This window comes from Balaenoptera physalus, assembly GCF_965194825.1.
Source record: "Balaenoptera physalus genome assembly, chromosome: 9".
Taxonomy (NCBI): domain Eukaryota; kingdom Metazoa; phylum Chordata; class Mammalia; order Artiodactyla; family Balaenopteridae; genus Balaenoptera; species Balaenoptera physalus.
The window spans coordinates 94,103,482-94,117,234 of record NC_138888.1 but is presented as its reverse complement, the minus strand read 5'-3'; the positions used below and the strand labels follow the sequence as shown (position 1 = coordinate 94,117,234).

General features: G+C 32.4%; 1 protein-coding gene across 5 annotated transcripts in view; it reads right to left on the bottom strand.

Moving 5' to 3' along the window:
* Window positions 1–13,753, bottom strand: part of PHIP (PHIP subunit of CUL4-Ring ligase complex) — a 125,773-nt gene that overhangs the window by 58,882 nt on the left and 53,138 nt on the right. For all 5 annotated transcript variants that reach the window (XM_082474070.1, XM_082474069.1, XM_082474067.1 and 2 more), the window contains 5 exons: window positions 13,479–13,579; window positions 13,342–13,382; window positions 12,478–12,576; window positions 11,509–11,662; window positions 10,939–11,073 (listed from right to left, as the gene is read on the bottom strand). In XM_082474070.1, the coding sequence (XP_082330196.1) occupies window positions 10,939–11,073; window positions 11,509–11,662; window positions 12,478–12,576; window positions 13,342–13,382; window positions 13,479–13,579 (530 nt within the window). The remainder of the gene's footprint in view (window positions 1–10,938; window positions 11,074–11,508; window positions 11,663–12,477; window positions 12,577–13,341; window positions 13,383–13,478; window positions 13,580–13,753) is intronic.

Below are 13,753 nucleotides of genomic sequence, written 5' to 3'. Positions count from 1 at the left end.
TCCAGAACGAATGGGTTTCTCCCTGCAACCTGTCAATCAAACAGAGGTGGCCAATCACCACTCTGAATTTTTTTGCTCTCAGTGCTTCTTCAGACTATGTTCCAGTTGAAAACTTCTTTAGCAGTGTTCTGAAAGAGGTAAAAATTCTACCCTATCTAAAGCACAACTAGGGACTGAATTTCAGAAAACAACTAAAATAGGGAGTTGACTCCCTAACAAATAACAACTAAGGATGATTTTCAACAAATGTGACTGGATTTCTGGATTAGCAGAATCGGAACACACACACATTATCAGGTAAGAAATACCTCCTCTCTGTTCCGGTATCCACTGATCTAGAACAAATTGGTTTTATTAGTAATATCCCAATATCCCAGTAAATGCTTGGAAAAGAGAGAAGTGGTCATTTTCTTCCTTTAGCGTTAAAAATATGGCACAGGGATGAATGTACAGTTCACCAAGTACAGAAGTGAAATTAAAATTTTGAAGAACAGTTGATTTCTCAAGGAAGGTTTGCATTTTGGTCAAAAGAGAAAATGTTGTTCTAAAAGAAAGGGCTCTGCCTAAGAAGTTTATATAGTACCACAAATGGGATTACCTCAAAAAGAAAACTAATTTTTCCTTTGGCTTGTTGAAAAGAAGGAATGAGCACACAGGTGTTTATTAATGCTGTTTTGAACGGTGATAATAATGGAAAAGAAATAAGAATAACTTTCTTTAAAATTTAATTACATGAAAGAAAACTGGTGAAGTAATCTAACGTCTAATACACTAAAAGACATAACATAAAAGCAAGAAAATGAGTAAGTGAAACAGGATCATTTCTTGGTTGTGAAGAAAGTTGGAGGATAAGATAACAGAGAAAGGGAACTGATTCCAAGTCTACTTTAAAACTATTCAAAAATAAGAAAGAACTACTTCTCCAGATTAACCTAAGGGCATTAGTAGCTATATAGCTTCGTATTTTCCAAAAACGAAAGAATGTAAGCAGAAATGTCAGGATTCACATCTCTATTTTTCAGTGTTGTCTAGGGAAATAAAAAGTTACATGAACTGTTATAATACCTAATCACACGAACAAAGTTTACCTCTATATAGAATTTTACATAAAAAACTCAAGACCAAAGAATTAAAAGTGTCTTGGCCATGTGTTGTTAAATGTTTTATTTACCTCAATTCACTCGAGACAGAGAAAAAGAACAAAAAACAAAAAAACCCCAACTACTTTAAAAATGTAATATAATAAATGCTCCCAGAACTGTAATACTATTCTAAGTTTACAGTTCTAAGTATACGGTAGAACGGAGGAAGAGATCTGAGAGTCTGACTCAGCAATGCCAAAGTGTGTCTGATGGGTGTTCATAAGCATGGCATCCTTTATATAATGTTTAGACAATCTTGCTCTACATTGTTCTTTTGGGGAGGTGGCGGGGGGGGAGTGGTGGTGAGGATTTATCAACCCTATACCCATGCTACCTACCAATGTTGCCACATTTACAGTTGGTAGAAGATCTCTGAGAGAATACTTGGGAGAGGCAGAACTTCTAAAGCTCTAAAAAAGCAAAGAAAAAATAGCAATCCTATTGAAGATCACTGTGTTGCTATACAGTAACACATGCCACTGTGAATATGGCAGGATGGTACAAATTCTCTTGGTATAAGCCACTTGCATAACTCCAGAGTGACTTTTATATGGAGAATATGAAAGTGTATTTCAAAAGTACATTATTTGATTAACTGTTCATTAAAGAAGACAATGGATCTGCTTTACTTACAAACCAATTAGAAAAGGTGCCCATAAACTTACTATGTAAAATGCCAACTTTATCTTCAGAAAAAGCTCCTCAGATAATAAACAGCCCTAACTACAAAATGCTGTCTAGCCTTTCCAGTTGAAACAAAGTAGGAAAATATTTTACTTTCCTATACAGCTAAATATACCTTAGCTATTTTTATGATTTATGCTATAATTAACTAAGCCAACCATTAAAAATAGTTAAATACTTCTCTCTGAAAAGGATTTCATCTTCTTAAACCAGGGTCAGAAGATTTATAACTAAGAATTCTTAAAGAAAAAATTTAATAATGAAGGCACTATTTGAATATGCATGTGTAACTAGAAAGCAATGAGATTTACGTTCAAAAACTAAAAGAAAATATCCTTTCTATTCATATTAAAGTTATATGCACCTATATATATTATATATCAACTACACTTCAATTAAAAAATACATTTAGATAAAAAGGTATATGAACCTATCATAAAATTAAATGCTCAACAGAAAAAGTCAACATAAAATTTAATATTGTACATAACTTATGCTAGTACTTATAGCATGCTCTAGTAAGTTTAAAAATAGAAAGAAATGAATAATAACAAATTTTCAAAATCAGTGAATTTTAGATGAACTATTTCCCTAATAATATCAAGTATGCTTGCTAAACATTATTTGGGACATATGTAAACAAAGACCACATAATAAAACTCATACTTGCTAAACCACAGTAAGGAAAGCTGAGAAAATCCATGAGGTAATATTCACTAATAAGTGTAAAAATTTCAAGAAGACTAGGAGTTAAAAGAAAATAGAAAAATACATTCAGCGACTGTGATAAGGTTATTTTGTTTTGTTTTTTAAAGTTAAGAGATGAAAAGACCAGACAAGTTAAAATAATCACTCCTTTGTAGGAAAATTCTCATACTGACTGAAGAATTCTAGAAATATTTCCAAGAAATGAGCAGCACAATCTTGTTAGTTTAGAAGTTTACACTGAACTTGGAAAAAATAAAATCAATGCAAAAACTTATGAATTAAGAGCTTTGATGATGATAGAATTGTCATATTTAATGAAGAATACTAGTACCCCTTTCAAGGCAGAATACAATCCACAACTTCTAATATAATTCTTGTGAAGTAGAAAGATGAATAATTAAAGGAGACAGAAGAGTGACACCTAGGACTGAAGAGATCTCTCCTCTAGTAATGGGTAAATCACTTAATATTTCTGGGAAATGATAAAGGTCATTTCAGTGATCACTAGAGTCCTACCCACTTCTAAAATCCTAACACCTAATATTCAGGAAGCCTTTGTTGGAAGAACTGGACAATCTGAAAATGAGGTATACTAAAAGCACCAGAATGCAGACTAAAATTATAGGGTCTAAATTACATCAATTGTGAGGAACACACATAGAGATGAATATGAGAAGTATGTACTCCTAAAGGAACTCAACACAAATCAGGATGCTTAAAAATACTGGCTTTCTTAGGCAGAATCATCCCTTTATGGAATTATTCCAAGTCTATGACCACGGTCAATTTTGCGGTCTCATTCATTTTTTAAAATATACCATTGATTAGAAGGGAGTAAGTATCTCACCTAGAAAATACTCAGCAATTTCAAATTAGGAACCTTTCAAAATATCCTAATAATTTTATGGGATAGATTCATCCCAAGAATAAAAGAGCTGAGAAACTAAATTTATGCTAAGAATTACCCTTAGAAAGTCTTCCTTATGTATAAAGAACCTTTAAAGCTTATCAACCTGGGGGAAAATAAAACTTAATTAAGAATGTACACTAGATACTGGAGATAGACACTGTCATACCTATGGTTAAAATATGCTTAGGTCACCTTCTAATTACTACTATAGTAACAATGTTAAACCAAGAATATATCTTAAGGGAAGCTATCCACACTCCAACAGTCCAGGTGTCATCAAGTTACTTTTAAAAGATTATTCCTAAATAAATGTTTCCTTTAACATTGAAAATTCTTTAATTGTAACATTATTACATATGAATTAAAGATAGCTATTGAAAATAAATGGTGCCAAGACAAATAAGTTTATATAAAAAAGGAAACTGTTGTAACTGACTTAATAAAACCAGTAGATAATATAAAAGTGATTCTGAAGAATCAACTCTAACGTTCATCAAAAGAAAAGTGTATTACCAAAATAAATAACTCATCTTCAAATTTAACACCATTTTGTTTACCCATATTCTGATTTCTCTGAGGGAAGTAATACTATTAATCAAGTCCTCCTTGAAACTGATTCTCCTCCTTTGGCCTCTCTGACATAGCATGGTGTCTTCCCAACACACTTTCTGGAGATTGTAATCTCTTCTCCATTCCGCTAAACATGACTAAGGTTGACCCTTAAACAATGAAGGAGGTTAGGGGCGCCAACCCTTGGCACAGTCAAAAATCCACATATAACTATATAGCCAGTCCTCCATATAAACGCAGTTCCTCTGTATCGACGGTCTGCATCCCGTGGATTCAACCAACCGCGGACTGGGTAGTACTATAGTATTTACTATTGAAAAAATCCGCATGTGAGTGGACCTGCACAACTCAAGCCAATGTTGTTCAAGGGTCAACTGTATTTCTAAATGTTTAGTTTTAAGCCCTCTACACTGTCCTCTCTATCTCCATGAGGAGGTAGACATCTTTCTACACGGAAGACTACATTTCTTTTTCTCTACAACTAGCCTCTCCAAGTAGTCTATCTCCAAGTGCTGGCTGTCCACTTCCACAAAAAGTCCAACACTACGTCACAATAAACGTATTAAAAAAATCAGTTTTCTTTCACATCTCTCATATTTCCATCAAGAGTATCACTGTTGTCAAGATCACCTAGGCTCAGTACTCTTAACACATTTATTAAATTTTCTGTCACTCTCCAGCTCTAATGCTTCTATCATCACAGAACACCAAGTCCTATGTATGTTTTTCTTTCACAAATTTACTACCTGTCGCTACAATGTTTCATCATGATTTCACTGATGAAAGCAGATCTCCCCCACCTATCCAATTTCATACCTGAAACACTACCACTGGCAACCAAAATATTTTTCTCTTAAGTTTCTAGAATATAAAGTAATTCACCAAAACCCCCACTAGGTTAACTACTCTTTATGTTTATAAGTAATTTGAGGGCACCAACAAGCCACTTCAATTTATGCTTTTCATTTTATCACCCATTTTTCAAAGTCTATTCCAGAAAAACTTTCCAAATTACTCTATGAACATGCCTTAACATTTCTTATTTGGCTATTTAAATAATATTCCTCTTACTTATAAAATTATCTTCTGACACAATTGTTATTTATCTTTCAAGGCATAATTCCAATTCTTCCTCCTCTGACCATCCACCCTGAAGTTATCCTTACATCCTTAGATATACCAATTATCTTATCTCATATGCCACGCTACCATTTCAAACTATTTGGCCATACTTATCTTTTCAGGTATATTTTATCTCCCCAACTTAACTGCAAGCTGGATTAAAAACAAAAATAAAAAAAGGACCACGTCTTACTCTTCCCATATTTTGTGTTTATGTATAAGATCACTCAAGTATCTGCTAATCAAAATGTTTTCACCTGCATGTTTACATTCTGTAATTTTACATACTTTCCCTTATAACTATCAAATCTCAAAATATCCTTTTGATAGCAACTCATGGAACATGTCAAAGAATTACTACATAAAAAAGTAATTCACCAAATATAATATAGTATGACAAGCTCAGATTCATGGCAACAAATATTGAGATATGTTTTTGATATCAAGATATAGATGAGAAAGAGACAGACAGAATCTAAAGAACCCCAGAAACCTGAAAGAAAATGACAATAACTGAAGTTTATAATCAGAAGACTGAAGGTAATTTCTTATGCAGAGAGGCTGAAACAAAGAATGGAAGCATCAGAAAAATCCTTTTAACAAACAGAGTGCAGGTATATGACATCTTGTTAGATGATGATAGATAGGTAATGAGATAAAAGAGAAGGAAGGAGAGAAAGAAAAAGAAAAAAGGAAAGAGAAAGAGAGATGGAGGAAGAGAGAGGAAGAGAAAGAAAGGTCTTGAAATCTTGGTTCACAAGAGAACACGATACGAGATATACCTATTTCGAGCTTCTTTCTCCCTTTCCTAGATACATGCAGCTACAATTGTCCAAAACTAAACTAGAGGTCACACTGAGAACATGTTAATGTCAGAAGTATGCATGTGCAAAAATTCTGAGTGGTGGATTGGCAGCCTCTGCTTGTTTGGAACGTTGCAAGGAGAAATATATTGTTCTGGATTAGTGGACACTGGAACATTTTTTTAAAATCTCAAGTAAAAGAAAGGTTAACAATTATAAAAAATAAGGAAAATTTAATTAAATAAATGAAAACTGTTATTTGGAATTTACCCATGAAACAACAAAAGCAAAGCAAAAATCAAATTCAGTAAAATTGCTTTCTAGCCAGAGACACTGTACTCTTCAATTAAAATCAAAACCAGACAAAAGGCAACAAACTAGAGCTTTGAATAACATTACAGAAATAGAACGATATGGAGAGAAAGAGACAGACAGACAGACACAGCTAGAACAATAGAAATAGAGAAAAGAGAGCAGAAAAGATAAAGCAAAAGTGCCAGAGACACGAGGAAAGCTACAAATCCCACTCTAAACATCTTTATTTTCTACCTAATAATAAAATGGCCTAGTACTAAGAAATTTCAAAGTCACTTTTCATATCTTTTCAAATTAAGTTAATACTCATTTCATTAAACTTGTAGTTAAAACTTAGCTGTACTGTGATAATTTAAAGGGAAAAAAGGCTATAAAAAACAACTTTGTATTTTAGGAACATTTATGGTTGTATTAAACTTCTAAACTTGCCTACCTCTTTTGGGGGTATGGGGAATATAATACAAAACCCCTCAACTTTAGTTCAGAGAATCTGCACACATTTTCAAGTTATTCTGTGAAATAATTTATCTGCCTCTTAGCATTTAATAGGAGGTTTACAGCCTTTTAACTAGAATTTAGAACAACTCTTATCAAAACAAGATACCTCCTGTCACATCCAAAGACAGAACATGGGCTTGCTCAACTATACATCAATAGTTTGAAATATTCTTAATATACACTATCAGTCTTCAATAAAATATCCCAAAATACTCAACTTTTGCCCTGAATACTCAAGCTATATAGGATCTATTCAGCTGAAACATGAATAATTGACAGAGGTAGTCGACGAATGTAAATAAGTAAAGCTTAAGGCCTAGAATTTAGGTTTTTTTCTTTTTTTTTTTTTTTAAAGAATAAAGTTATCTTATGTTCACAACCTCCTCTACAATATTCTCTTTAGCTTCTTTCTCTGGTTCATTAAAAAAAGAGGAAAGAAAGGCTCGAGCCTTCCACCTTACATATTATGCTTTTCCAACAAACGCTTTTAAAAGTTTACGTTATTTTATTTTTAGTTAAAGATGAAACAACAGAGGGGCAGGGGAGTGCAAGGAGCATGTATTGTCTATCCCATTTGATACCCTGAGTTATACCATCTCATCATACACTTCTTCCAAGTAACAAAAACAAACCCAGCACCCACCCCCAACTGCTTTTATCATTCAGATCCTCTATTAAGAGGAAAGCTAGCAATAAAAATGAGGAAAATAACCCCATCAGTTTTTCTAGACAACACCACCAGCAAGTTGAGAATTTATAAGATTTTGAAAAGAAATGAATTAGGGGATTATGTAAGCATACAAGAAATTAAATATTTTTATCTCAACTCTCAATCTTAAATCTTTTAATCTGTTTACAGATTTAGGTGGTGCTAAAATATTTTAAAAACTGTACTTGATACAGGAAAAAGAAAAAAGGAATTAGAAAATTTATCTGAATGATGAATATCACGTGCCATATTACAATAAAATGTTAATGTTTCAAAATATTTTAAAATTTATTAACTTTATTAATAAATCTATTAAAATGCAATTACCATACGTCAAACATGGACTTTTAAAACATTCAACCTTTGAAACCACTGAAGATACAAGATTTTTTATTCTAAAAAATTTTTAAAGATTTTTAATTTCTGTAATAGGTGAGAAAAGTACAGTGAATACTGATTAACATAAAATTATTATTTGTTACATGATTTCATTACTTTTCGCAAAGCATTATAAATTTCAAGTAGAAAATTCAATTATCATAAAAAGACTAATATTAAAGCAGTACTCTCAAAATACATTTGATAAAAACCTGTATTTTTAAGAATTTGTATATAGAATTTTTGCTCTTTTAAAGGTACAGTTTATATTCCTTATTTTCTGGCCATAGGTGTAATAGTGAATTTATTCAATACTTATAAGCTTCAATCTAAAAACTCAAATGAAATATTACTTAATCTCAATACTTTGTGTAAACTTTTACAATTTCTAGTCTAGAAATGGAGTATGTTCCACTAGAATTATTCATCCTTAAACCATCCAAGATACTATAACGAATCCCTCTACATGGTGATCAAAAGGTATTTATTAAATTGAACTTATGATTACTAGTACAATTTAATATCATGGATTGAATTTGTACTTGATCAACTTCTATATTATTTTAGTAACTCAAAAACTTACTGATTAGCTACACACAGCCAAACAGTTATAACTATAGCCAAAACTCAACATTCATGATAGCAGACAGTGAACACAAGCTTCTACTTCTCCCTCAAATGGTTTTTATTTTCTTAATAGCAATGCTGGATGCTTTATCTTCTATCTGCCTACAGATTAAAAAAAAACCAAAAAAACAATGAAATGAACAAAGGAGTGAAGAGCAAAAAGTAGGGCACTTAGGTAACTTGTAAATTAAGAGACAGAAAAATCATCAAGCTACATAATAAGATCTCAAAAGATCTACTCAAAGTTACTATCATTATGAAAACATTTTCCCCCTGGACATACCACTAACTGGACATAGCTGGGGAATTAGCTACGTAATGACCAACCACAACTAGAGATAGCATTAAGAACACATTAACAGGGGACAAAAATCATGGGTTTAAACCCCAAATGCCCATATGATAGCTTTGTGATTTACGTAAACCTGGGCAAATCACTTCATCTCTGTACAGTTTCTCCATTCATAAAACCAGTAACAATAAAATCTACCCTAATTATATTACAAGGTTTTCATGAGACCCAAATGAGGTATTAAGTATTTTCAAAGTAGAAGGATTTTGGAAGCTATTAAAAAGCATGCAAAAAATTAAAGTGAGTATCTATATTTTAATGTGATGAGGGGTAGCTTATGTTCCAGCTTTTTAAATGCAAGATATATTTTTAATCCTTTTTAGTCTATGTTTTGTTTTTCTCACAGTTTGAAGATTCAATAGATACCATCCAGTTCTACTATTGCAAAAATTTGTTTCTTCCACCCTTTAGAGGCTTTTCTCTCTCTTATTCATAGAAAGAACAGGAAAATAGCTTTATCTAAAACTCTTATTAAGCAAATAATACGTTTTAAGGCAGTAATGTAACTAATCCCTTACCTAATTTCAATGAGCATACCATATAATAGGGCTGACTTCTACTCCTGGTTATATCACTAATTTTTATTGGTCTAAGAGCAAGTCACTTCAATCTCAAGGTGCTGCAATTTTTGTATCTACTGATAATGTGGAATATTAGTGTGATCAACTTACCTGATGAGAAAAAATTCACCTTTATAACTTAAAAGGTGAAAGCAATATTCAAGTATGAGAGAACACTTTCCCTCCAAATACTCTACTAGTACATCAATGACCTTTGAAAATATGAAACTAACATGTATAGCCCACAATTTGTGTTCTTTTGAAGCTATAAAGGCAAACTGAGATATGACTTATTTCCTAATTCAGCAGAGATGTTCCAAAAAGAAGCAAATCAGAAACGCAAGGACAGAAGAGGAGAAAAGAAAAAATTCTTTACGAGCATATTTAAAGATTCGCTTTTTAAAAATTCTTCTCTATACACATAATCACTAAGGAAATCCATCTATCACTAACACTTGTACCCCAAATAATTAACAGTCTTTTTAGAAAAATAAGAATTTGACCAATTGTATATCTTACCTTATGTACACTAAGGCATATCCACGACAACAGCTAAAGTTAATTTCTTCACTAATAAAAATTCCTTTTATATTCTGCTTGCTTACTACATAGAAGTCACTTTATTATGATTATCAATCAAGTAGTGTCACTTTTATGAAATTTTTCACAAGCCATTATATTTTACAAATGACCGTTTTTTGTCAAATAGTTTTTTTTTGCAAAATAATTCTGGCCACACACTATTAATTGTATTGCTTTATGATTTATTACTAGAGGTTTGTATAATTGATTTTTTTTTTATTTAAAAATGCTGAAATAGTAGAAACACATGCCTTCCTTTTTGTTTTCTTTGTTGAAAGGCAGCCCTGATATACAGGAAGTAGACAAAAAAAGTATGCCTAGATACACAACAGCAGCATGAGAGGAGCGGAGCACTTTTGCCTTCATACAGTAGTTAGAGGAGTGTGGAAACACTGCACGAGTTGTATGTGGTATTAAACCACTGCAATTCAAATACTCAGCAAAATATGCTAAATATCTATACAAGAAACAAAATGTGGAGGGAAAAGGGCTTAACCCAAATAAATACCTAACATACCATAACTTGATAAAAGGCAAGAATACCTGTTGCTTTGGTTTTAATTTTAAAATGGATATATTTGAATCAAATTCTGTTGCACTGGAGGACTGCTGATGAAATACAATAACACAATATAAATATTTATTTATAATTTCTTCACATGGTTTTCCAAACGTTTTTCTTCTCTATATTGTCTTTTCATACTTGTGAGTTTCTCACCAAAGTTTCACTATTAAAAGTATTTTAAAAACTAAACTAGTTATCACAATATACAGGTATTGTAATACGCACATCAATTTTCTTTTAAATTTAGTATCTTAACAGAAGTATGGAATAAGTAATAACTCTTTTTTGAAACTTAAAGTGGAAACAATGTCTGAACCGTTTCTTAAATGGATTTCCTTTGTGATATGCAGGGGACCTGTGTCAAGAACTCCCCAGGTCTTTAACAGCCATAAAATGAAGAGACTGATAATTACCATATTGAAATAAGATCGAATTTTGACGCCTCTTGCCAGATCCCACACTATCACATTTCCATCATGACCAGCAGAAAAGAGAACTCTTGGATCGAACGGGTGTGGCTCAAGAACAAATACCTCATCTTCATGACCCTGAAATATTTTTTAAGTGGCAAAGCATTACAAATATTAAAAGATAAAAAGAAAACTCAAACACCAACAGGACAACATTTCTAAAATATGAGTTTTAAGAGTTATTAAAGTGGTAAAAATCTTCAAATTTATCGATGTATAATAACAAAGCTGAGCTAGTATCACTGTCCAGGGATTTGCTATCATTTGGTGAAACCTGAGAATATTATTTACTGATCCAGCCCTACATACTAAAAAATAGCAAGATCTATATTTCTAAGCCACACCTGTTTAAGTGCATTTTAAAATTATTTCCATTCTCCCACAAAGACCTGTTACCCAGCCAGCAAGTAAGAGATCTCAGATAATATAAAAGACTTTATTTCTTAATGAAAATATTCTATTCTACAATCAGCTTCAGTTTATACCAAATAAAAATTAGTCTTTTTTTCTCACCATCAGGACATGAATTAGTTGACCGGTGTAAGAATTCCAAACTTTCAGAGTCATGTTATTAACTGCAGTTATAACTGTATTGTCATGCCGATCCCATGCTACCATAGTTACTTTCATTTTTGTGATTTTATCTTCTATCCCTTGAAGGTTTTGGCTGAAAGTGATGGAGGCAGTATTTGTTTACACTGATATTATTTATTAAAATACCAATATGACAAAAACCTAAATGTATTTTCTTATAGGTTACATTTATTAACATGGATAACTAACTATTGTTTAACACGGTAATTAAGAATAGTTTGAACCAACAAAGAACGATGGCAAAAATCACTGCACGGAGTCAGCAAAATCAGGATTCCAGCACTCCTAAGTCCTTAGTAATAGATGACCTTGAGTAAATATTACTGGCTTTAACTCTTTCTGGATCCAGGAACTCTGTGCCATGCTGCTCACTCGCCATCTTTTACTGTTGCTGTCATTCCCTGCTAACTACTTTGCTCTCCCTTCCGAGACTACTACACACAAATACAAACAGAGAAAAATGATAAAATATTAAAACCAAAATAACAGTTACAACGTGTAGTATAACTTCTCTTGGCTGGAGACAACCAGTGGATATACCACATCATCCCTGTGTCAGACGGAACATTATAATATGTTCTGCTTTCTGAAAAAAACTAGTAAAACTTGCAGCTATTCTTACAGTACTATCATCCTCCTCTTAACAAAACTGAACCGAAAGGAATCATTAATGCAGCAGGTCTTCTCAAACAGGGCAAAAATTCATTTTATAAAAATCAACATCTTCATCTCCAAAAGCACCTCTAGTTATTACAGAAAAGTGATCATTTTAACCTGGTTTATGATACATGCATTTATAGGCTGAGAGTCACACCAACCTGTAATACAGCTTTACAACTTTAAATGTTCTAGCTATATCTACGTAATATTTCAAATCTGATCTCTTACCCTGCTGGACGAGTAGCCATATCCAGCAAAATACTCTTCCATTCTCTTCGTTTGAATTGCCAAATACGTGCTGTCCCATCACGACTGCCACTTACAAACCTGCAAAGGAGCCCACCCCACAAAGAAAAAAATCATATGTGCTCTACCAAAATGCACTTTCCAAGAGAGCTGTTTTTAAACATGCTAAAAAAGACAGTATTCATCTTTACTTACACAGCATTCTAATATAATAAAGATTACTCTATCTGATATTCTCTGCGAATCTAAGAATTTCTGAAACTTCATGGGCTTTAAAAATTTTAAATACATATACACATTCTAATGTGCACGGCTAGGTCTCACAAATAGCATTCAAAAGTGATTCAAGGCCACTATTTGCTACCTTAGAAAGAGAATTGATATTTTCCAATGGAAAAACACAGATTTTCCTTTCAACATTAAAGAACTTGACTCATTCTAATCAGGTGTAGAAATATCTTTTTTTAATTTAAAACAAGAACATGAGAAAACTTACACAACGTCATCTAAGCTTATCAATAAACAGTTCTGCCTCAAATATTACATCATGATACATTTCCAATCTCTACTAAGTTTCCTTACACTTTGATATGTATAGAAAATATGTGGGGTGGATAAAAGTCCCTATTATTAAAAAAACAGTGGCCAAATAAACTAACATTATTACAGATAAAACATAAAGACGTGTTCACAGGCATGTGAAGGCTATATTATAACTTGTCAAGACCTTTATTTTAGGTGGCTAATTAACATACACATCTAACTAAAACCTGACCATAAGAATTGTCTTTATTTCATGATTTAAAAACTGGAATTCAATTTGACAAACAAAAATAATTATTTTACCTGTTACTAGTGTTGGAAAACTGGATACTGTCCACTTTGTCCTACACATAAACAGATGAACAAAAAAGAGGAGCCTGAATATGAACCGCGGGACTCATTTAAGCTGTACTCATCTGACTCTGCTCAGCAATACTTACAGTATGAAACTCCAATTCTGATATTTTCTCTGGCTGACCTGATCCAAAAAAATAAACCCTAATAATATGATCTGTGCTCCCTGTGGCCAGAAACATTCCACCTGAGGAATAACACCAAACATTTATGAGTAAGACACAATGTCAGAATCTCTGGAAATTAAATAATAAATGCAAGCAACATTATCATAATATATGCTGAATGACTAATATTTCATTCTAAAACTATTCATACTTATCCTAATGTACATAATACATCTAACCTGAAATTAAGAAAG